This window comes from Panthera onca, chromosome B3 (assembly GCF_046562875.1).
Source record: "Panthera onca isolate mPanOnc1 chromosome B3, mPanOnc1 haplotype 2, whole genome shotgun sequence".
Taxonomy (NCBI): Eukaryota; Metazoa; Chordata; class Mammalia; order Carnivora; family Felidae; genus Panthera; species Panthera onca.
This window is the reverse complement of record NC_138344.1, coordinates 48,248,876-48,274,792: the sequence shown is the minus strand read 5'-3', so window position 1 is coordinate 48,274,792 and position 25,917 is coordinate 48,248,876. Positions and strand designations below refer to the sequence as shown.

At 38.3% G+C, this 25,917-nt stretch overlaps 1 protein-coding gene and 1 pseudogene across 2 annotated transcripts in view; both read right to left on the bottom strand.

The window, feature by feature from the left end:
* Positions 1-25,202, bottom strand: part of RFX7 (regulatory factor X7) — a 140,937-nt gene extending 115,735 nt beyond the window's left edge. Inside the window, exons 1-2 of one of the 2 annotated variants that reach the window (XM_081795869.1) lie at positions 24,363-25,202; positions 24,046-24,211 (exon numbers count right to left, since the gene is read on the bottom strand). In XM_081795869.1, the coding sequence (XP_081651995.1) occupies positions 24,046-24,206 (161 nt within the window). In that variant the 5' untranslated portion in view covers positions 24,207-24,211; positions 24,363-25,202. The remainder of the gene's footprint in view (positions 1-24,045; positions 24,212-24,362) is intronic. The other variant, XM_081795868.1, reaches the window with a different exon arrangement.
* LOC132669069 (small ribosomal subunit protein uS2-like) lies at positions 5,579-15,273 on the bottom strand (annotated as a pseudogene).
* Positions 25,203-25,917: the final 715 nt, after the last annotated feature.

Below are 25,917 nucleotides of genomic sequence, written 5' to 3'. Positions count from 1 at the left end.
AGCACAGAGTTGGGTGTTTGCGCGGAGCGAGCAAGTTCTCTGGCAGGAACTGGTTCCCTTTGGGATTTTGGCTGGGGGATGGGCGGGGGAGATGGCGCTGGCGCCTTTGTTCCCCGCCAAGCTGAGCTCTGCCGTCAGGGGGCTCAGCAGCTCTCCCTCCCTTTGTCCTCCAGCCTTCCCGCTTTCCGAGCAGAGCTGTTAACTTATGACCTCCCAGACGCTAAGTCGCGCTTGCTGTCGGAACACAGTCTGTCCGGCCCCTCCGCTTTTGCCAGCCAGACTCGGGGGCTCTGCTTGGCCGGCAAGCCGCCCCTCCGCCCCGGCTCCCTCCCGCCAGTCCGTGGAGTGCGCACCGCCTTGCCGCCCTTCCTACCCTCTTCCGTGGGCCTCTCGTCTGCGCTTGACTCCGGAGACTCCCTCCTGCTAATCCTCTGGCGGTTTTCTGGGTTCTTTAGGCAGGTGTAGGTGGAATCTAAGTGATCGGCAGGACGCGCTGTGAGCCCCGCGTCCTCCTACGCCGCCATCTTCCGGCACTCTGTCTTTAAAAATTTTTAATGGCAGTGTAACCATAAAAATTTTATTCTGTTCTGATTGGTCTTTTAATGTGGACTTAAAGGTATAGGTAAGAAAGTTAATACCTAAAGGTGTTTTTGTTTTTCATTTTAAGTAGTAAAATCTCGTTTGTATTGAGATGTTTTCTACTACTTCCAAGAGAAAAAAATCTTCCCCTCTGACAAAAGTTCATTTCTATCTTGTTCTAGTTTTTTTTTTTAATCATCTCACCTTTTTTTCACTGAACCATTTATTCATCTGTAATTGTTCTCATGACTTGCTGTTGAGGCTCTAAATTTATTACCCCCTCATTCAAACAGCTAAGCAAATGCACTAATACCATCTCTTCAATAATCCTCCTGCTGGTTTTGTGATGACCCTTGTATCATATGTTTGCATTAAAATTAAAATAGATTATGATTTTAAGTTTTAAAAAAGAACATGAATGACAGTAGCAAACAAGATTTTATTATTTAAGATTACTGAATGTAACAGTATTATATTTGGAATTCAAGGGATGAGCAACCATACAAAACAGCCAAAATACACTAGTCCAAAATATAAAGTTTTGTTTTGTTTTTCAATCTGCCACAATCACTCCAAAGCCCATTCATCTCTTTAAGTCATCACAAAGATTAAACACGTGTAACATGAGCTACATAATCAAGCAGCAAATACACTGTAGCACTGGCATCCTCTAAAACTGACTTTTCTAGCTGGTTGTGAGTATAGTCCCTAACAGCTCACTGTCTTCATCCAGGAAAGCAGTTTTCTGAGCAACATCTAAGTTCTTCACACTGGGCTGCCAATGCTGGAATACACATTCCAAGTTACTTTTAAAAAGTGAATTTAAACAACGCTGTATTATTCAAATAAAGTAAGACAAAAGCCGTACTTCTTTCCAAACAGGGTGAAACTTTAGTGAATTCACAACATTTTACAACTCACTTCAGGAGTTAGGAATCCTAAAGTGTCCTTTTAGCATCATTCCTCTCCATCTTCAACTGGTTGGAATTATATCTGGAGACCAAAGCAGCCAAGCAATCAGCCTAGCACAACCTTTCCTTCTGTTAAACTTGCCTGTTGACTCACACCTTCCCTACAGTACATTATTAAATGATTTTACATAATCTTTTTCATAGCAAAGGCTCATTATATCTTTTCTTAAACAACCTCGTTAGGCTTTCAAACAACCTGATAAAGAAATATAAACCTTAGGGGCGCCTGGGTGGCGCAGTCGGTTAAGCGTCCGACTTCAGCCAGGTCACGATCTCGCGGTCCGTGAGTTCGAGCCCCGCATCAGGCTCTGGGCTGATGGCTCGGAGCCTGGAGCCTGTTTCCGATTCTGTGTCTCCCTCTCTCTCTGCCCCTCCCCCGTTCATGCTCTGTCTCTCTGTCCCAAAAATAAAATAAAAAACGTTGAAAAAAAAAAATTAAAAAAAAAAAAATATAAACCTGTCAACTTCTCAGATTCTAAATGTAAGAAAAGCAGACATAAAATTTTAACAAATTACCTAGGTAAATTTTTTTCTTTTATATTGAGGACAGGAAGGCAGTGAAAAAAAGGTAAAAGGTGGAAAGGATAAGAACAAGAGCAAACAACAACAACAAAAAAGATGGAGAAAAAATTCAGAGAGACAAACTAGGAGATTCTGAATTATCTGCTATAAACATCTTGTATTCTATTAACATGAGTGCTGTAAGGAAATACTTCTCTTCCCAATTTACTGGAAGTTAGTGGTGTCTTGCGTTAGACTGGATGATCCACATTTAATACAAGTTTAAAGACGTACATGTAATAGACCAATGCAGAGAGTGGTCTAGAGTAATGACTAGAAGGAGAGGTGAGAAAGTGATGATTAACTATAAAGATTAGGACAAGTGTAGCCATCCAACATAGTTATCCAGAGAGAAGTCACCTAGGGAAGTACAGAAAGCAAGGAATAGCTTTAGGGTCACTAACAGATGTTATATGCCAGCTTCAGAGGCAGAACTGGAGAAAAAAGACAAAAGGTGATAAAGGAACTGAGAAAGAAAACCTGGACTTAAATGGGCTAGAGGCAAAGATGGAGCAAGAAAGTAATTCAGAGAGAAAACTATTAATAAGTACTTTGTTAAGATGTGCCGCTTAACACAACAAAAGTGTGACTCTGATGTAATGTACCCACTAGTATTCAAGCGTATACCCAAAGTTTTCCTTATCATGATGATATATATATATATATATATATATATATATATATATGATATATGTAATGTAACATATAGTTTTGCATATACTGTATGTCCCTCCAGAGAGGAAGAACGTAAAAACAAAGCTGCAGCCCCAAAGAAAAGTGACACCTAACACAGGGATTGGAGTAGAAGTGGTAACCACCAGCCAAAGAACAAAAGAGAACTTTCTTTCTGTCTGGAAGTTCTTCTTATCTGTTTAATGTAGGAGAAACATTTTAGAGATCTGTGTTTTGTTGTTTAAAAACTTTAAAAATCCCCTAGGAGCAAGAAATAAAATACTCTCCAAGAAAACAAAAGTGATCAGAAAGATTTTTTTAAAGAACTGAGATAGACATAAAAAAAATACAAGTAGTTAATCTTGAATTCTCTGGAAATATATTGCCTTCAAGAAAGAAATCACATCACCCAAAATTAAGCCTTAAGGATCACAGCTAAGTGAATAGGTTGTCAATATGCCAGACTTCTTCATACTTTGTTTTCAACAAGAAGTCAGGCTATACTAATGTGATAGGTCATAATTTCCAGAGGTTAAAAAAGTGTGGCAGCAATACCACAAAGCTGTTTTTCTCCTCCCCTATATCACCAGTGAAAAACTGTAAAGAATTTTAACGAATCTCTAGTAAGCATACTGAACACTTCTTTTCAATAAAGAAGCACACAACATATACCAGTAAAACCCATCATACAAGGAGAAAAGGTGAATTTCAGAAAAATGCTTTATGCTTAAAGCTAAAAACAAAACAAAACAAAACAAAAACCCCAACAACTTGAGATTATACATACTAATTTAAATTCTGATATAATTTCTCTTTGGTAATGCTGTCTACGTTAATAAATTATACATTCAAAAAGGTCATCTATAAACAAAAATTTACAATAAGCTATCCTTTTATACTGCTGGAAATGGTGTATAAAGATGTTTACTGGTAAAAACACTGAAGTTTGCTATTTTTATTTATAACTTTTACTATACTTAGTAACTTATAACTTAAACACACGAGGGGGTGGACAGTGTGACATGGGAGGAAGAATAGCACGAAAATCTGCACCAGACTTCCAAATGACATCTAAAAGAAGTTCGGTAGTTATGGAGTTTGCTCATGCATTCACTCATCCTGTACTAGAGAAATAATCTCTAAATGAGAGAGCTATAATTCCTGTCTTTGTGGTGTTGATATTCCAACAGAGGAGACTATAAAATTATACAATTATTTTATTAGAATTGGAATGTGTGGTAACAAGAATTAGAACCCAGTAGGGGAGTGATTTAAGGACCTCACTATGTCAAAGATTCAGGAAAGACTCCTTCCTTTTGTACTTGAGTGGAGCTCTGACGGATATGTAGAAATTTACTTAAGGTGGGGAAGACTGGTGGTTAGGGTTCCGAGAGTATGGATTAGGCAAAAGGACAGCAAGTGAGGGAATGCAGGAAAACAAAACTAATTAGAGATCCCAAAATGGCATTCTAGTCTATTAAAAATAGTACCTAAATGCAATCATTTAAACAAGAGTTTGAGACTTCAAAAATAGTAACATACCAAACTGCACTGCAAAAGGAAACCATCAGTAATAGTAATAAGGCTACTGGACTGTTACAATGATAATCATTTGTAAGTTCTTTAAAACAGTATCTCTACTGTTAATACATAGTTTCATTTTAGTTATTTAAAATAACTGAGTTATATGTAAAATGTTCTATAGTCTAATTCTCACCTTTTACTAATTTAGTTAGGTCATTTATTCTAAATTCCTGATGCCTCATTATATTCAATAGATACATTATGAACATTTAGTCTCTCTGATGGCACATTTAAAAAATTTTAGTAACAGCACCTATGATACTGTACTTAATATGGAAGCATGTCCCTATAAGCAAAAAACCTAATATATAGCATAATTTTTTGTTATTATTACAGCTCTACTTAAAGAAAATGGTAACAGTTACATTTATAATTACAAAAGTACTCTTTAAAATCGTTTGGAAAACAGAAGTATAAAGAAAATGAAATCATTCACAGCTAACTCCAACACCCTGAGACCACCACTTACTAATATTTTTAAATAATTTTAAATATTTTTAGTAATTTTTAAATAATACTTCATCTTTTACACACCTACACATACGTGCACACACACCCCTAGTGTAAAATGTCGGTAACCCAGCCTTTGCCCCTCTATAGTTTCTTCTCCACACAGCAGCCCAGGGAGCCTAAAACACCAGTAAGGTCATGTCACACCTCTGCTCAGAGACTTCCAATGGCTCCCACCTCACCCAGAAGTTTTAGAAGCACCTAAGTTTTAGTGCTTACTAGACCTGCAAGGCCCTACACAAATCTACCCCTCTTTTACTTACGACCTCATTGCTATACTCTAGCATACTCTCACCACTCTGGCCACTTGGCCTCCTTGCCACAGCTTTCTCACCTTCACATTTGCTGTTCCCTCTGCCTGGATAACTCTTCCCTCAAATATCATCACGGTTTTCCTCTGTCACAATACAGGTAATACAGTTAAGAATAAAAAGTAATCATAGTAACATATGGTGTTTTAAAGTGAAAAAGTTCGGGGCGCCTGGGTGGCGCAGTCGGTTAAGCGTCCGACTTCAGCCAGGTCACGATCTCGCGGTCCGTGAGTTCGAGCCCCGCGTCAGGCTCTGGGCTGATGGCTCGGAGCCTGGAGCCTGTTTCCGATTCTGTGTCTCCCTCTCTCTCTGCCCCTCCCCCGTTCATGCTCTGTCTCTCTCTGTCCCAAAAATAAAAAAAAATAAAAAAATAAAAAAAAAAAATAAAGTGAAAAAGTTCTTTGAATTTACTGTGGTTAAAGAGTAACAGCCAACATATATCAAGTTCTTACCATGTGCCAGATTCTATACCAAAGTGTTTTATATGACTTATCTCATTTAATCTTCACCACTCTGTACAAGGTAAGCACTATTACTATTTCCACTTTACTGATAAAGGAAACAACTTCTAAAAGTTATGGGGACCTGAGCAGCAAACCCAGGCAACTAATTTCAGAATGCATTATGACACATCACTAAAGTGAGCTTCCTCTTTGTGATTCTCATTATTTCTTGCTTTAAAACTTTTAAATATGTTTTTCTTTAAATGAAAGTTTTTATGCTGGACAGAGAAATTTTCTAACCATCTTAAAGAAAATTAATTTAGTAAAGTAGTATCTCACTGGTTCGAAATACATTACAGAAAAAAGTAACAGCTCACATGTTATGCTCTATAATTACAAATATAAAAAGTTGAAATGTCAGAAAATAATGTGTGCCATAGGAAGACTCAAGTATTTGACCAGCTATGATGAAGCTTAAGGTAATACTGAGACCTTTTTTTTTTTTTTTTTTTTTTTTTTTTTTAGCAGTAAGCCTCTATACAGAAGAAAGCTCTTTAGCATGTCTAAAGTAATATAAAGATTGGTCCACAAAGGATAAAGACAAGGAAAGACCATAAAGAAAAAGCACAGAGCAATTACAACTTCATTTTTGAGTTTCTACAAATCAATGTTCTACTGTTAAGTCCATCAACATGTAAAACAAAAATACTATCTTGAATGCTCCTACTGCCTTCAAACCTTCAGAAATGATTAGATAAATACCTTTCCATTTCTAATCAATTCAGTCAATATAGTTCACTTTTCAAATGCTTTAAAAAACATCAAAACATCCTAAAATTAAATCATTGCAATTACTGCACAACTTTGAAAGTACACTAAAAACCACTGAATTGTATGCTAATGCAGGTAAATTTAGTGGTATGTAAATTATCTCATTACAACAGTTTAGGGGCACGTGGGTGGCTCAGTCAGTTAAGCATCCGACTTCATCTCAGGTCATGATCTCACAGTTCATGAGCCTGCTTTGGATTCTGCATCTCCCTCTCTCTCTCTACTCTCTCTCTGCTCACACTGTGTCTCTCAAAAAATAAACAAACATTTAAAAAATTAGAATGTACATAAAAAATGTTCACTAAATTACTCATAAAATTAATTCTAAACAGGAAATTAAATACTTTATACACAAAACTGGACACAAAATGGCCATTTTAGAAGATGTGGAGAAAATGGAACCCTTAGGCATTGTTGGTGGGAATGCAAACTGGTGCAGCCACTGTGGAAAACAGTTATGGAGGTTCCTCAAAAAGCTAAAAATAAAACTACCCTACACTCCACCAATCACACTATTTATCCAAAGAATATAAAAACACTAAATCAAAGAGATGCATGCATCCCTATGTTTACAGCAGCATTATCTACAGTAGCCATGATATGGAAGCAGCCCAAGAGTCCATCGACTAATGAATAGGTAAAGAAGATGTGGTGTATATATACGATGGAATATTATTCAGCCATAAAAAAGAATGAAATCTTGCCATGTGCAATGACATGGATAGAGCTAGAGAGTATAACACTTATTAGTGAAATAAGTCAGAGAAAGACAAATGTCCTATGATTTCATTCATATATGGAATTTAAGAAACAAATGAGCAAAGGTTAAAAAAGAGAAAGAGAGAGACAAACCAAGAAATGGACTCTTGAGAACAAACTGATGGTTACCAGGGGGGAGGTGGGTGAGGGGATGGGTTAAACAGGTGATGGGGAGTAAGGAGCGCACTTGTGATGAGAACTGGGTGATGTATGGAATTGTTCAACCACGTATTTTACATCTGAAACTATTATATTGTATGTTAACGAGCTAGAATTAAAATAAAAACGTTAAACAGAAACATGGCCATTTTCCCTTTAGATCTTTATAATTTAAGTACCTTATCATTTACATGTAACTTTTAGGTTCTCAAATTTAGCGTTACAACATATTGGTGAAGCATGTTACAAGTAATTGGTTACTAACTAATAAAGTACCAAAGTCAGTGAAAGGTATACTTGTAAACAACATAAGGTTGTCTTGATTTTTTTCCCCCAACTTTTAGAAACCTTTTATTTTCCATCAACCTTATTTCTTTGTGGAAGAGCAGCTTAAGACCACTCAGTAGTTGTTCATACACATTAGGTGGCCTGAGCTGTGGAAGCTGCAGCCCTGTCTTCCGTGGTGGGCAAGTGTTCCAGTCTTCAGTAGGGAACTGCTAACGGAGCACAGAGGGCATCTGCACACCTTTAGACCAGTCTGCGACTTCAGGTTGAGTAGCAGTCAACTCAGGAGCTGGAGCAGTCCATTCACCCTGAAATTCCTCCTTTGTCATAACATTTTCAGCAGTGGCCTGCTCTTCCTTTTCAATCTTTTCAGGATCTCTGTAGAAGAAGAAATCAGTCATGACCTCCCATGGGTGTTCACGGGAAATGGTGCCATGCACGCACAGAAATTCTGGGGCCAGCGTCTACCACCCCAGACACAGTGAGTGGGTTCCTTTCTTGTTGCAAGGGATGACAATATCCATGTAGCAAAGAGGAGAGTCTGTGTCACACAGAGCAATGGTAGGCAGGTTAACATAAGACGTTTCACTCAGAGGCTGGTGGTCAACCCTGGAATCAGTAACCACCAGAAGTCTTGGTTGCAGAAGGATACCTGGATCTGGCTAGTGAAGGTTCCAGGAGTGAAGTGGCCAGCAACAGAAGTGGCTCCAGGGGTGGCAGCAAACTTCAGCACAGCTAACTGGCCAGTATTCCTGGATGACAGAGCACTGACATCAGTGGGGTTTTCAAAGGCAACAATGGCAGGAGTGCCTACAGAAGCTTCTCCCAAGTTCTCTTCAGATTTATGATATAGATGTCATCATTTTTCCTTTTGGAAAGTCAAGGTTGGTGCCACTTAAGTGGGTACCTGCTACAAGGAATTTCAATTTGTAAGTCAAGGTTGGAATTTGGAAGTTCAATTTGGAAGTCAAGGTTGTGGCCACTTAAGTGGGTTCCTGCTACAAGGAATTTCAGGGCATCTTCCTCCTTCATTTGCAGACTATCAAGGGCTCTGGACATCATGGAAGCTTTTTTTAAAGTTATGAGGGGAACCCAGAACACTGGTTGGACCCCTCTCTGGGCAGCACAGAAAGGCAGTTGTTCTGGTTTTTTAATCTACTGTAACAGTCTCTTTTAACTGGTGTATTTTGAACATGCACAGCTGAAGTGATTATTGATACAGTTGGATTAATATGTACCATATTTTAATGATTTACTATTCATTGCTCTTTTTCTTTGTTTTTTATTTTTTTGTCTTCTCTATTTCTGACTTCTCTGGTTTTATGTGAACACCTTATATGATTCTATTTTCTTTACTCTTTTGGCATGTCAATTACACTTCCTTTCAAAATCTTTTTAGTGGTTTGCAATATACTTTTATGACTAATCCAAGTACACTTTGAAAACACTATACCACTTTAGTTACTACAAGTACTTTCTAAAACTATTCCCAATTCCTCTCTCCTGTTCCTTATGACATTGTTGTCATTCATTTATTCATAAGGTATAATCACCAAATACATTATTTTGAACAAACTATTATCTGTTAGATCGATTAAATGTAAGAAAAATGAAAGCTTCCATCTTCATTTATTCCTTTTCACTCCTTTATGTAGATCTAAATCTTTGACCTATATCATTTTCTCTTCCTTTGAAGAACTTGTCACATCTCTTGCAAAGCAGGTCTACTAGTTACATATTCCCTCAATTTTGGTTTGTCTGAAAAAGATCTTATTTCTCCTTTACTTCTGAAGGATACAGACACAGAATTCACCAGATACAAAGTTGGTGGTTTTCTTCTTTTAACTCTAAATACTTTACTCTCTCCTTGCTTGCTTGATTTCTGAAGAGAAGTCTGACAAAATTCTTATCCTTGTTCCTCTATAAGTAAGGTGGTTATTTCTCTCTGGCTTCTTTCAAGATTTTATCTTTGTCTTTAATTTTCTGCAGACTGAATGCAATGTACCTAGGGATAGATTTTTGTTGTTTATTCTGCTTAGTATCTCTGAGCTTCCTGGATCTGTAGTTTAGGGTCTTTAATTTTTGGAAAATTCTCACCCATTATACTTCAAACACTTCTGGTTTCTTTCTCTCTTCTCCTTCTGATATCCCAATTGTGCTTATGATACACCTTTTGTAATTATCCCACAGTTCTTGGATACTCTGTTCCATCTTTTTCACTTCTTTTCTCGGTGCATTTTAGTTGTGGGAGTTTCTATCAATGTATCTTCATGTTCACTGATTCTTTCCTCAGTTATGGCCAGTCTACTGTATAGGCCCAATGAAGGCATTCTTCATTTGTTACAGTGTTTTTGATTTCTGGCATTTCCTTTGGATTATTTCTTAGAGTTTCCATCTTTGTGCTCACATTACTTATCCATTCTTGCATGATGTCTACTTTTTCCATTAGAGCACTTAGCATATTAATCATAATTTTAAATCCATAGGATAATAATCCCCAAATCTGTGTCATATCTGAAACTGGTTTACCCCTTCAGATTGTGGGTTGTTTTTGTTTGTTTTTGTTTCTTTTTTGTTTTTATGTTTGTGTTTATTTTTGCCTTTGAGCATGCCTTGTAATCTTTTCTTGAAAGCCAGATATACTGTTGGGTAAAAGCAACTCTAGTCAACAGGCCTTTAGAGTAAAGTTTTGTATTTATCTACTAGGATTTGGGCTGTTTAACTGTTTGCTGTAGGTGTGGTGTCTAAAGCTAAAATTTTTTCTAATGTCCTTGCTTTTGTCTCCCATGTTCTCTTTGGGAATCCCTAAAGACTTTAAAAAAGGTGTGAGGCTTACTCTTGTTTTAGATGCAATCCTGTTATTATACAGGAGCCCTACTGACATGGTGGTAAAGCTGGAGAGAGGCATTCTATTGTCCTATAATTAGGTCTCAGTATTTTAGTGAGCCTATGTTGGATACTTCCCTTTCCCCGGGTCAAGAAAGCTTTGGTAAAGCCCCTGTTAGTTAGGCTCTAGTAAAATATTTTCCCTTGAAACAGGCCTGTTAAAAATAATAGAGAGCTCTGGGTATATTTCAAAATGACTACTTTTCTCCTCCTCCTTCCCTGACCCTTCCTATAAACTCCCCACCCACTGAAGCCCTCCCTCACTATGCAAGCAGTAAAAGATTTTTCTCTGATCCTCACAGGGAGAACCTGGTAGGTCTCCTGGAAAGTATGGGGATACCAGTCTAACACTGGGGCTCCTCTGTTTTCAACACCCAAGCTAGGCCACCCAGAGCCTCTAGCATTTAATCCATCAGTTAAGTTTAAAGTGTTCCTACCTATAGTGGCTTCAGTTGTGGGGCTTCTACTCCTGGGCTGCTGCCACCCATCAGCTTTGATTCTCTATCTGCCAGTCTCCAGTTTTGCAAGCAGCAGTTTGCCCTGAATTTGCCTCAATTCTCTGACGCATCTAAGAAGAGCTGCTGATTCTGTTTGTTCAGCTTTTTTTCTTCTTGTGATGACAGAAGTGAGGACTTCCAGCTCTTTATGTGTCATACCAAAAACGTTAAGTCAATATACTTTATTATCATAAGAGCTAAGGTAGGACTATCTCTGGAATATAACTCTTACTTATTTGCATTTTAATATGCTTTACACATAATCCTGGGTTTACCTAAGAGAGAATTATAAGACAATAATAAGCAGGTGACTATCATCCATCGTTAGTCAATAAAAGAGAGTGAAGACTGAGAACCACTATTGCAGTTTGGGATACAGAGGTCCACAAACTGCTGCCCAAGGGCCAAATCCTGCCAGCAATGGAACAAATCTAGCCATTCATTCATTTATATACTTGCATATGTATTGTCTGTAGCTACTTTCCTGATAACAATGCAGAGTAAAGTAGTTGCAACAGAAACCCTATGTCCTACAAAGCCAAAAATATTTACCATCTGGCCCTTCAAAGTAAGAGCTTGCTGGCCCTGGGTTATACATGTGATCTCTGCTATTTTGTATGTCTGTCTGTCTTTTCATTGTTGACCAGGCAGAGTGCAATGATGACCATGCACTATCTATTTTTAATGTTTATTCATGGAGTCATCCATCAATTCATTTAATATACAATTGCTGAGATTAAAGAATCAGTTTAGTGGACTTTTTTGGCAACACAGTGTAAATAATATTATAACAATTACACTCAAATACTATGAAAAATTAAAGGAGTTATTAACTCTACTTGGGGTACTCAAAGTTTGAAAGATTAAAATTTTGCCACAGAGGACTCTGGCTTACTACTGTTTATTAGAAGATATATCCTCTAAGCAAGTGATTCTCAAACTTCTGTATTAGAATCATCTGAAGGGCTAATAAAACAAAAGTTGCTGGTTACACCCCCAGAGTTTCTATTCCTGTAAATCTGAGGGAGCAACCCCAAAATTTACATTTCTAACATGTTCCAAGGTGATACTAGTATGATGCTAATATAAAGAACGGTTGCTCTAACAAACCAAGTAGCCTCATATAAATACAATTTTAAAGCTAAAAGTGTACCTTATTTTTTAAATGTTTATTTATTTTTGAGAGAGAGAGACAGAGAGAGAGACAGAGAGTGAGCAGGGGAGGGGCAGAGAGAGAGGGAGACACAGAATCCAAAGCAGGATCCAGGCTGTGAGTTGTCAGCACAGAGCCGAACATGGGGCTCGAACCCATGAACTGCAAGATCATGACCTAAGCCAAAGTTGGGAAGCCTAATGACTGAGTGAGCCAGTTGCCTCTGAAAGGGTCTTTCAAAGATAAACTAGTTGTTGTACCTCTCTGAAATAAAGAGTATCAGACTAAAAAAAAAACCAAAAAGTCTCTGACGTCAGATAAATAGAAAGGTCCAATAGACTATAACCTGTTTTATAAATGTGAAACACTTTGGGCCCTCAGAATTGCTCTCCTATTTTAGTTATTCCCTCGCTACTTCCCCAATAAATCCATCTTCCTTAGTTATTTGCCCTAACTCATAGGGTTCATTTGCCGTCTTCAGGCTGTGGCCATGACTCAACAAGTTACCCTAGCTTTGGGTCTTGGCTCCAGAGGTAAGTGGGTTAAATCCTCCACTAGAACCCAACTTTCAAGAAGTTATCTCCAGGTTAATGTTAAGGGGTTCTTCAAAATTCCAACTTCACCTGTTAGGAACGAGGCTGGAACACAAGTAGCTGATTAGCCCACAAAACCCTAACTAAAATACTACTGTATACTCATAAAAGATTACTAAACTATGTAGTAGTCATTTGCTCAGTATTTTAAAATTTTTTTAAAAGTTTATTTATTGAGAGAGAGAAAGAGAGCAGGAAAATGAGTGGGAAAGGGGCAGAGGGGGAAAGGATCCCAAGCAGGCTCTGTGCTGTCAGCGGAGTAATTCCACAAACCGTGAGATCGTGACCTGAGCCAAAATCAAGAGTCAGATGCTTAACCAACTGAGCCACCTAGTCGCCCCTGCTCAGTATTTTTAAAATGAAGGACACAATGGCTCTTACTTGGGAGGTATATTATTTTTTAATTTAGACATATACTGAAAAATATTTGATTAGTAGTACTGAAACACTAAATAAAAGATTACTTCAGTTTCACCAATGCAAATTAAAAAAAAAATCTATTGCTGTAAGTCCTCAATTGTGTAAAATGCAGCTTGAGTTTAATAACTTATTTGAGCAGAAAATTACCACATCAAATGTGTAAAATACAGAAACATTAATATGTAGAAAAAAATCAAGTGCCTCTAAGAATGTAGTAGACAAAAATAGTATTCACTAGTACCTACTGCTGAATGAGAAATAGATGCAAAAGGTGTTGCCCCTAGCTTCAAAGAACTTGCTGTTGATTAAACATCACAGGACAAAAATTAAAGTGATTACATGCTTAATTGTACAAACATCAATATACAGTGTGAGGTCAAGAAAAGGTCAACATGGACTAGAGTAGCTAAAGAATGTTTTATTGTATGATGATTTGAGCTAGTATGATGATTTATGACTTTAAAAATGGTTAAAATGTGATTAAGTAGGATTTGGATACAGGCAAGTAGAGATTCCAGAAAAGATACAAAGCAGGAATAAAAGGAGGACCACAAAATATAAGGCAGACACTGAAGTGCTAGCCGGACAGAAGTTCAACGCCGAAGAGCAGAAAGAAATCAGCCTGGACTGACTGCATGGGGCCAGATTATACAGGCCTTTGAACCTGACAGCAATTTTTGGTATGATGTGGTGGGCAACATGAAATTATTATAGGTTATTAGAAGGAGACTACACGGAAAAGGATATTTTTGAAGACTTATTTTGGCAGCAATATATAGCATAGTTCAGAGAGGGGAAAGGCCAGAGGCAGAGGCAACTATGGTGCCATTGTAACAATCCAGGAATGAGATGGTAAAGCACTGGACTGTGGTCCTGGCAGTGGAAATCTAGGGAGTAGAAGATAGGGAGAAATGTTAAGTGACCCTGTGAACTTGGCAATCTTAAAATATTGGGCATAACGATAAGAGAGAAAAATATGAAACCAATATTACTAGCCTGACAGAATGAAGAACAGGTGGCATCTACTACCCAAAGAGGTAAAATAGTTAGAAATGAAAGCAAACTGAGGTAGCAAACACTATGGCACAGATTACTGTGAAAATGCCAAGTTTACAAAGACAGTGGTTGCTAGCTACCTGTACTCTAGCAAATGAATCAGTAGATGTGATTAGAGTTGTCTGATCAGTCCATCTATTTGTGACTTTATCAAACAAGTGAACAGAGAAAAAAATGGATGGTTGAGAAATAAGTGCCTGGATATTCACCATTAAAGGGCATCTAGAGGAAAGAAGCAGGAAAACTAAAATGTTAGTCAGAAGTAAGGTCCATGAAAACAAAGATCTTGCATCTTTGTCCATGGAATCCCCAATGCCTGGCAGAGTAGCTGACACAAAGGCAGCTCTCAAAAAGGAATGAATGATAATTCCCAAACTACAAAGGAATCATATTAAAAACTAGAGCTGAAGACACGATAAAAGATAAAGACTGAAAACAAAGGCCACTGAGTTGGCAAGAAGAACAGGAAGCCAGACTGCAAGAGTCAAAAAGGACAAGAGCAGAGAGAAGATCTAATGGAGTGAGGGTGGTGAGCTGATGGACAGATGGCAACCAAAGGGAAGAGCAGCAGGGTAGACAAAAAGCATTATTTTACTTGTTTGGGTATTTTTCTAAATCAAAAATTATACTTGCTCATTCAAGAAATTTTCAAGAATATATAAAGGCGGGGGGGGGGGGGGAAGCATACATTTGTTCCACCATCTAAGTGCAAAACAGTTAACAGTTTTAAAATGTATGTTCACTTATTCCTCCAAATATGTAAGTGGGCTTACAAATCAAACAACAGGATTATAAATGAGGGACTGAAGGGGAGGGAAAGGAGTAAGGAAAATAGTAAAACCAGGGATGAGACTAGCTAGCAATGGTTACCACGTTTCTTAAATCTTTTCTTAGTGGTCAAAAAAAACTGCATTTTTCTGCTTTATTTTTTATTATTGAGTAAGGATTTTTGCACTGTTAACTGTTTATATTATTATTCTTATAAAATGAGTATTTGCATTCTTCATTCACTTACCTAATGACTTTTTTTCTTAGACTATGAATGAGCTCTTTAGGTCACTGAAAGATCAACTCTTTGTTTTACTGCAAAAACTTTTCTCCAAGGTTGTTTGCTGCTGCTTTAAGGAAGTCATAAGCATGTATAAAGTCACAGGAAAAGCAGCCTGTGGAAAAGAACAGTTTGATGATGCTGACAGAAAGGGTATGTATTAGAACAAATTCCCTAAATATATGAAAAGGGATGAATCCAAAGGGGAAAACAAATTTCATCTGATAATGGAAAAGTACACAGATACAGATGCTAAGACACAGGATCCAAAATACGAGCTAAGTGAGGTATACAGAGGATCCCACATATAGTTGTATTCTGATCCTCTTCACGAAGTGGCCATTATTCAAAGAGAGTCAACTCAGGGTACTAACAGAGCAGTTCCTGGTCCTCTGCCCCAGTTCTCAACACGCCCATCCTTTCCTTCTCTATTATTACTTTATTTTTTTCTTCTACCTTTGCACATTAAAATTTAGATGAGAGAACTGTGATTGGTGGAAACCCCACTCCCCAGGTAAGCAAATTTTGACCTAAGCTATCTTCCCCTAATTATTCTCATTACTGGTAAGGTTTACTGCCATCAACAACTGTGACTCTAATTCCTGCTAGTGGGATATTAAGTTGTATTTGGATCAATAGTCCATCCCTTGATTTTTAAGGTCACCATCAGATGGTTATGGTCACCATCCTGAATTTTGCCAATAAGAGTATTATATCTTACTGAATCCCTCTGAATCTAACTCTCTATTTTTTAATTTAATTGATTATAGCACACCATCGCTGCATTTAACAAAATCTTACTTTTGTTAAATTCAATTAATGACGCATGCAACTACCACAAAGGAGTGAATGTTTTAAATGAGGAGTAGTGTCTTGTTACTTTTTAATCCTCCTGACTATATATAATATACATTAAAATAAAGGTATACTGTATTCAGTTTTCCTTAACCACCTGATTCTGTAAATTCAAGACTAGTTTTTGACCTTCTCACTTCTCTGAAAACTTGTATGTACAGAATTTGGCCAAACACTGGTTGTTAATATCTCCTGCTTCAGAAAAAGGAATCATGTATTTAATAATATCACAGTAACATTTTAGATCATAGACTGCTTACATACATATGCAATTAATAGATCTAATAACTGCAATCAAATTAGTAAAGTGATTCACTTAAATTAACTGAAGCATCTTGTTCAAATAGATTTCCCAGATTCCCAGAAGCACCAACTTTACTTCAAGCAAGAGGTCAATGAAGTGACACTCTTATCCAATTAAATTTTTAAAATTCCATATATACTGCAAAAACAATGGTAAGTACTTGGCTACCCCATATAAATAAAATATTTTACTGTCATAAATTATTTATTATGCAGTGACTGCTTTGTTTTAGGTATATATTCAGTCTCTGAATTCCTATGAACCTTACGTACTAGAAAATGAGAATGTTTCATTTAAATTCAGTAAAAATTCACTACATTGGGATCATCTCAGGTAAGGCCAGTCTAAATCACTGAAAAAAGTTAATTCACACAACTGAGATCATTGTTCCCCGAGAGTTGAGAAAAATTTCATGGAAACAATAGACATGAATCGAACCTTAAAGTTAGTAGACCCTTGTATCAGAAGAAAAAAGAAAGGTTTTTAAAGTAGCAGGTAAAGAGACCAGCACAGGCATACAAAGAGAAACACGATAATAAAAGCAAAGAAAAAGGGTTAGTGCAAACTGCAGTCACCACACTTAACAGAGTAATCCCCTGTTCTCATCTTGTAGCTACTTGACAGTACAAGGTGATCAAAGTAGAAAAGCCACAGAAAAATAAAAAGAATACAAGTACAGAAAGAAAAACACAAACCCAAGTGCTCTCGATGCTTGGTTTGTATCTTAAAATGAGGCCTCATAAATTCCAACACCACAGCCCTAGAGACTCATACCCTCCCCCTCCAAGATAACCAATAGTTCACATTGATCCCCATGCTCTTGGTAGGTATCAGTAATCAATCAGATTTAGCATGCAAATTCAAATCAATTTGTTAATCCTGTGTTGGAATTAGTGTAAAGGTATCCTTTGCTATCTGAACCCTTGCTATCCAAGCTCAGACTATGAATGGGTTCAGGTAAAAAAAAAAAAAAAAAAAAAAAAAAATTTTTTTTTTTTTTTTTTTTTTAAGACAAAGCTATTTGGAAGAGATGGTATTTCACACCATATGGACTCTTGCCTTCCAAAATTCCAAGACATAACAGATTGGAATCTGTCACTCTGACCTCTCGCTCTATGAATTCAGAAACCAGAGACTCAAAGAGCAAGTAATATCTTCATGTTTTCAGTTTGTTTTAAGATATGAGGAATATAAAACCTCACCTCCCACACAACTTTTCATAATATATAGAGAAGCTATTGTAATAGATGTCTGAAAATGGTATTATGCATAATTAACCAAACCTCGTTGTCTTCTATTTCCTCTTATAAATAGGAGGTATTAGAGCCCACTATCAGAAAAAAGTAAATGTCTCAAGAAAGAAAAATTAAATGTTTTAAAGTTTTTATTCACATGGGTTAAGGTTAAGTGTTAACTCTCTTATTAATCTCATAGCCAGCGCACAGTGCATTAAGGCCTCAGAGCTTATTGTTCCTTATTTATTAACTTGCCCAGGACAGGAAGATCCTTCCTCCTTTTGGTCGATGCTGTTCATCTTTAACCTGAAGTCTTAGAATCCTCAATAAAGCAGAAGAGAAAGCAAGTAAATACACACAGGCTGGTGGAAAAAGAGGCACTGGTTTAAGTTTGGGCAGAGATATGGAGTAACCATCTTACTGTCTTGTTCTTTACACTTATAAAGAACACTGTCACAATAACACATTAAAAAGTCTACCCTAGGGGTGCATGGGTGGCTCAGTTGGTTGAACCTCTGATTCTTGATCTCGGCTCAGGTCATGATCTTAAGCTTTTTAAGATCGAGACCTGTATCGGGCTCTGCACTGAGAGCGTGAAGCCTGCTTGGGATTCTTTCTCTCCCTCTCTCTCTGCCTCTGCCCCACTTGCACTGTCTCTCTCTCAAAATAAATAAATAAACATAAAAAAGTCTATGTTAGGTGAAGAGGAGAAGTAGTGAAGCTCCACCCTATACTAAATAATTCTGAAAACACACCTTTCTTATCTACATAACCAAACCACTACTGCCTTAAAATGTTACACTATTACTACAGGAAAAAGTTCCTATGTGAGGTGCTTTTAAGTACTGAGCACTTCTTTATAATTATAAGCAAAACAAAATGAGCACACAAATAGTCCCCATAGTGCAATCTCTCAATTAGTAAACTCCCCAACAACAGGGATTACTGCACAGACTTACATATTTCTGCACAATCAACAACGGCTCTTAGAATACTTTAAATGTAATACATGCTCAATAAATATTTGCAGACAGAATCTCACATAACAGAACTCTTGCATAAGGTAACAAAAAGTGAATAACACCTTCAGATAGTCCTGGGCTAACACCCAAGAAACACTGACAAATCCTAACAATTCGTCCATTGAAAATGTTCTGTTGATTGCCTATGATTAGTTAATTCTGTTAGTCTTTCACTGTGCTTATGGTATGTTTTATTATTCCTGTCAATATTAATTTAGTAACACAGTCATAGAAAGTTAAGCTAAAGGAACTTGCAAGGTCATCTAGTATAAACCTTTCATTTTACAGACAAGGAAATGAAGGTCTACTTTTCTCACAATCAACACTTTGGCACTTGTCACCTCTTTCCCTGGTTCCCTAACTAAATAAAAGAGACATTTTATTGCACTTTTTTGCTTAGGTTAACATTACAAGTGAAGGCACATTCCTCAAATGCCAGTCTCTAGCATAGTATGTTGTATATAGCAGGTACTCAGTCAGGTGAGTACTTACACACTGTTCTTGCTCAGTGTTCAAATTTCAGTAAATGACAATGCTCATTTTAATTATTTTCATTTGTACAATTTTTGTGTGCAACAATTGTCTTTCTAATATAAAAAGTGATCTGACACAAGTTTTTACTCAAAGCATTATCATTCATAACATAAAATATTTCTGTCTTTTCTACCACGGTGAAGCTCATTTTCCCCAATAATACCAAAACTAATAGTGAGGCAGAAACCAAATCAGTTTTGCACATAACATTCAAGACACATCCCCGTAGGGAGATCGAATTGGTAAATTATACACACACACACACACACACACACACACACACACACACATCCATTACCTAAGAGCTAAACATTAGGCCAGGGGCTTGAAACTGCTTTACTTGCCTTCCTGGTCAATAGGGAAAACAATTTTATCAGTTTCAAATCACAGAGAACAAGGAACTGCCTTCTTTCTGAAGTCACAAACTGTTGGGATGCAACCATCACAGCTAGTCTCAATACAGGACAAGCCCCATGTTCAACCAACTATTCAATACTATATGAAAGCCAGGTAATGTACTAGTCAGTCTCTAATTTTAAAGCAAAATGAAGATCAAGGACTTAAGGTTACAGTAAACTCTAAAGTTATAAGCTTTATAGTAAATGTTTCCCACTGCAGTTGAAGGAACAATAACTATTCTCAGACAGAGCTCATAAATGCCCTGACCCAGAACCAAGGACAAAATGGAACTGCTGAGTTCTAGTACATGGGACAGAAATCAGGTCTAATATGGCTTTACCATGTAAACCTTGTGGATCATCATACTTTGCTCTCTGTAACTAATATATAAAAAAGTAAAACAAAACTGTCTAATTTGGGTTTAAATTGAATTTAGAAAACATCCAAAAGGTCCACATACATAATTTCACTTTGATTATAATTTTAAGTCTAAAATGCATGAGATTCCGAAGTCTGTATGACTTACCGGACTGAATAAAGACAAGAAACTCTGGCACCAACACTGCTTCCAAGGTGTGATAATTAATGAGAGGAATCCTATCTTTCCTGTCATTTAATTTGTCTGTTTCCAAGAAGTAGGTAGGACAATGACACATCTTAAGGACTGTTTAACAAATGGTTTGCAAGGTCTTACAAATAAATAAATAAAGGGTTATAAACAGGCTTATAAACAACTGATAACTAATTCTTTCAAAAATCCCTGAATTTGTTTCTTGAGTAAATACAGTATTAGAACATTCTCTACAGTAAAACATCGGGATTTCTTTCAAATTTCTAGATAAAGGTTTGCTGTTTATGTTACAGCCAAATTGCAAATGTTAATCACTCACACCCATGTAGGTATGATTATTCTCCTAACTAATCACAAACAGGCAGAAGAGATATCAAATGTAATTTTTTTCTATCCTATTTTTTTCACAAGAATTTTATTCTATCAGGGCTTCAAGTAAAACTGTTTTAAAATGGAAACTAAAGCAGTGTGTGTGTGTGTGGGGGGGTATTTTTAACTAAACACAAATTCTCTTTTTTTCTTCTTTAAACTACGAAGATATTGGGGAGACAAGAGGAATGAAAAACTTGCTTTGGGTTTTTTTTTGTTTTTTTTTAGGTATCCAAACAGGGGTGCAATGTTAATTTCAAGCAGTTTGCAGTGAGGTTAGCTGTGGCTGTTTTAGGTTGCCAGAACAGATTTTTATTTAGGAAAAAAACACAGGTTACTAGTTTCATTTTTTTAATGCAAAGTTTATATTAGAATCCTATTATTTAGAAAATAACATTTTCACAGCATATTCAGTATTAATACACATCTCTGTAAATACCTCTCCTCTCAAAGTAGTAAGTGATTTGGACCTTTGTCTATCGAGTGGGAATGAGGAAGGTCAAGAAGTGCCAGCTTATAAACTTGGGACTTAAGTGGATGATACTCTTAAATATATCAACAAATATTACAACACTATCAAGTTGGCAGTATCTTCATTTTCTAGAACTACCTTATTAACATTTTTTTAGAATTTTATTTCCAATTCTTATGAAATAATTTCTGATCTCATCAGGTACCATGATTTCAACTTTGAACACTTAACCTTTTTTTTCAAAGTCTCATTTAATGCTTAAAATTACAATGGACATACTTTCATCAAACAGCATTTTAGTTTAACAGAATAATTATGAACTGAAATAATAAATAACTCATTGTCCAACTAAGGGCCTGCCTCACATATTATATGTATATTTGTTGAATAGGAAGACAAGTACGGACTTGTTTGTGATCTGCAAGTTCAATAATTTAGAAACTGTGATCAACCTAAATGCAAAACCCATTTGATAATTTTAAAATGCCACATTTTGGCTTAATGTAATTTTAAATTCTCATTAGTAATGATACCAAAGGTTGATGTAGAAAGTAGTACAAAACTGATCTCTCAGAGCATTATCAAGTTATAAAGTAACTGATAAAAAGATATTGTTCCCTCAAAAAATGTGAAATGAGATACTTAAAGAATTGCAATCTTATCTATTAAAAATAGTTTTAATTTAGCACACTAGTTCTTAGAGGAGATGGTGGTGAAAAGGCTTTCACTTTTTTTAGTGTCTTTATTTTAGATAGTCACTTGATGAATAATACAAATCCAGCCTTGTGGGTCAGGGGATATGAGACTATATATTAACTATCTCCACTAATGCTGTTTATGACCCACTACTGTTGTTTGTTCCAAAGTTCTAAACGTAATCATTTTTGCAAATAGGATTTCTACGCTTGAAAATTAAACACTAGTAAGTGTGGCATTACAATTTTAAAATAAAGATATGAAATTGTATACTTGGGGATGAAGGTGTTTGTTGCCCATTATTTTTTCTGAGCAAGTAGCAAAAAATGAAGTGCACTCTAGGATAAGTTTTTCTCACATTAGAGTCAGTGCAGTTAAGTTGTAATGAATGTGTAAATACAAATTATCAATGAAAGGATAATTAAATCACATGATTTACCAAAAAGAGCACTATCATTATTATTCAGTCAGTTGGCTATATAACTTCTATTTTAAAAATATAAAGTGGAGTTTCCTTTCCCCTACTGTTCTCATAATAAATTAAAATACATTACTAATTCAACTTTTAAAATGTGCCTTTTGTAAAAGATTTTAGTTCTTTAATTTGGATGCCCCTTACCTTAAATGTAAAAACCAAGGGGCAAATACAATTCAATGATGATTTCAGAGACACTAAGTTACATTAAGTTAATAGGGGTTAAAACCCACTACTTTCTGGCAGGAGATTAACCATCTCTCCCTTTAAAGTTTTCAAAAGGGGGTGAGGGTATCCCTTAAGGAATAAAGGCTTCTCTCTCTGTCTCTCTGTCTCTGTCTCTGTCTCTCTCTCTCTCTCTCACACACACACACACACACACACACACACACACACACGACAATCTTACTTCTCTGACCTATTCAAGCTGCCAAAACATGACTATCATCAAAGCCAAAAAATTCTACCTTAAAATATTTAAACTTCATTTTAAAATTAAAACTGAAAGCAAGATACTCAGCTGCCAACTACTGTGTAGTAAGAAACTATTAAAGCCTGCACTGACCTACTTCATATCAGCATCATGACAACATGGATGTATGCCAAGAAATAATAAAAATTACCATATAACAAACCTTAATTTTGTATTTAAAAATTGTGACTGTTTTTAAAATGCATAAATATTGTACTACAATGTGTTATGATGCATTTATTTTTTAAATTGCAATAAAATGAAGGAGTTTTAATATTTTAGTAGTCATATTCAATGATGGACATGTGGTATTTCATTTTTAAAATCAGAGCTTGTTTTACACCACATTCTATTTTAAAACGTCTATTAAAAGCAATCTCTTAGACCAAAGTCCAAATATTGCTTTCCACTTTCAAAACAGTACTACATTTTTTAAAAATGTCAGTTAATGAAGAATCCTACAAAAATAATGCAAGTTCATGTTCAAAGAATATTTACAATGGCTCTAATAGAGGATAGACTTAACTCAATGTATTTAATTATTAAAAGATTGCCACCAGTCCGTCAGAGTTTAACCTAATGCTGAAATATTGTAAATTCTCATACAAGCAAGCAGAGAAATGGCAAAGGATATCTCACCTATGGTTTTTTAAAAAAAAGAAAAAGGCACGAAATGGCAAGACATTTTAAAATAAAACATCTTTTTAAATTAAAAAATCACTTTACAGTGTAAACTGCCACCTTAAAATATCATATACTAAAAAAGCCCTTTCTTCACAATCATGCAAATAAACTCCCTGGAAAGGAAATTTAATCTCAGAATAAAGAAGGCAAAAACATCCAGAAACAGCAGCTAAACCAACCGAAAGGAAGAGACACATTAGGTTTTGTGCTGCATATTAATATTCTTACGCACAATGTCTGTTTGGTGAAAATTCACAATACACTTCTTCCTTTCTGTATGACTGCAAAAAGGAGTAAACACATTTCACATTCCTGAGTCCTAAATTCATGCCACGATCATGCAACATGACTTAATTTCGTCCCATATTCCTCTTACACATAAATGAACACCACAAATAACTTGTTTATCTACACTCACAATTGAGGGGGTAAAAGCATTTTTGGGGGGGGGGGGGGATATGGAGACCAGAGGTGATGCAAAGTCCCCACACCTCCAGAGGTCCTATAAAAATGCACCCGACTCTGGATACCCACATTCAATGAATGCTTCAGCCTCTTCCTCCGCCCGCCGCCCCCCACCCCGTTTGCAGCAGAAATGTGCCTGGGCTTTTTTACCCCGGCGATGGAGGATCCTCTTACCAGATGGAGTTCTTGATCTTGTGTTGCAGCGCGCTGGCCTCTGTCCCTGGCAGCCCAGGCACAAGGGCTGGCAGAGCCACCCCCGAGTTGGGGGCGCTGGGGGGAAGCTGCTGATGGGCATCAGGCTGCTGTGGTGGCGGCTGTTGTTGTTCCTCTGCCATCGCTGCTGGAGGGGTGGGAGGGAGGGAGGGAAGATGGGGGCTCGGGGAAGGGTGAGGGAAGAGACGGGGAGGGGAGGACGAAGGGGGAGAGGAGGAGGAGGGGGGAGGGGAAGAGGAGGAGGAGGAGGAAGGAAGCTGAATAAGCTAGGCCTTTACCCCAGGGCTCGAGTGAGTCGCTTTCGCCTGCCGCCTGGGGGACATCACCGGGGAGACCGAGCGGCTCCTCACGGCAGGGACGCTTCACCGCGGGAGAGGCATGGCGGCGCCCCTCAGCCCCCCGCCGCCGCCGCCTCCTCCCGTCAGCGGCCGGGGCTGAGGGGGATGAGAAGGGGACGTCTGAAGACGAGGTGGGGGTGGGGGGGCCAAGGCTCCCCCAAATCCGAGAACGATTGCTCAGCGACTCCGCGGCCCGGCCTTCCTTTCTTGCCCCGGGGGCTTTCTACTCCGGGGGCCCACGCTGCTGCAGCCCCAGGCTCGGCTCCACGCCACTCCCCACGCCGCCGCCGCCGCCGCTCGCTCCCGGCCCCGCCGCCACAGCGGCCGCCGCTGCCCAGCCAGCCCAGGAGGCAGCCTAGTGCGCGCAGCCGCACTGCGGCCCGGCGCAGACGGCTAAACACCTACCGCTCCGCCGGGGGAGGGGGGGGGCGTGGACCAGCGTGTGCGGGTTACGGGCGCGGGCGCGGGCGCAGGGGACCGGGAGGGGGGCGCACGGGTGCGCAGGGCAGACGCGGGCCAGCTCGGCCCGGAACGCGCGCCGCCCGGGCAGAGGAGGGGACTGGCCAAGCTGGTGGAGGAGAGCAGGAAAACGTGGGGGAGGTGCTGGCGAGAGAAAGAGAACTTGCGTGAGGACGAGGAGGAGGAGAAACCAAATATAATATTTGGCGTGGAAATGGGATTCTGTTTTTTTTTTCCCCTTGCATCTTCAAATCAAGAGAAGTGAAATTAATCAACATTATTCCCTCTGCCCTCGACGAGTGATTATTGCTTCTCCCTGGGTAAGCGAAGAGAATTGAAGCAGGTAAGAAGATAAGCTGACTTTTCCAAAGCCCCCAAAGAAGAACACCCGTTGGAATTAACCACCCTTTAGGTAATTCAGTCTTGAACGGAAATCGCAAGTCAGGAGCTGGGTTGAGTGCTTCTCAGTCGGGCATTCAAAGCCCTCCAAATCTGGCCCCACTTTAGTTATCCAATCATAGCTGCCTCCATCCCCCTGCAAGAACTCCCGGCTCCAATCAGTGAAGTCTCCATGCCATTCTCAACGCGCAGCAGATTCATTCTTCCTTCGTGCCTTTGCTCATGCTGTTCCCCTCACCTCCCCACCCCACCCCCTTTCCAGGAATGCCCTCCCTCCCTCCTCTATACCACTCTCAAGCCAACCCAGGCTCTAAGGCACAGCTCAAGTCGCGGCTTGTCAGGGTCCCTGGCAGCCAAGGCCCCTGCCTGCCTCTGAAAGAAACACATACAATTCTGGCAACATGGAGGCTCAGGCTTCAGACATAAGCTCCTTCCTTTGGAGCCAGTTGAACCCCTGGACACACACTCTGTGCCCTTCTTCCCATTCACACTTAAGAGACAGTTTTGTCTACCAAGAATAAGACCCTGCTAGAAACAAGCAAGTCCCCTTTAAGAGCAGAAGAATTGGCTTTTCTAGGTGGGGCTCATCAGGCAGGCCTAAACTCCCTGGCTGTAGAAGACAACCGCCAAGGCCTCT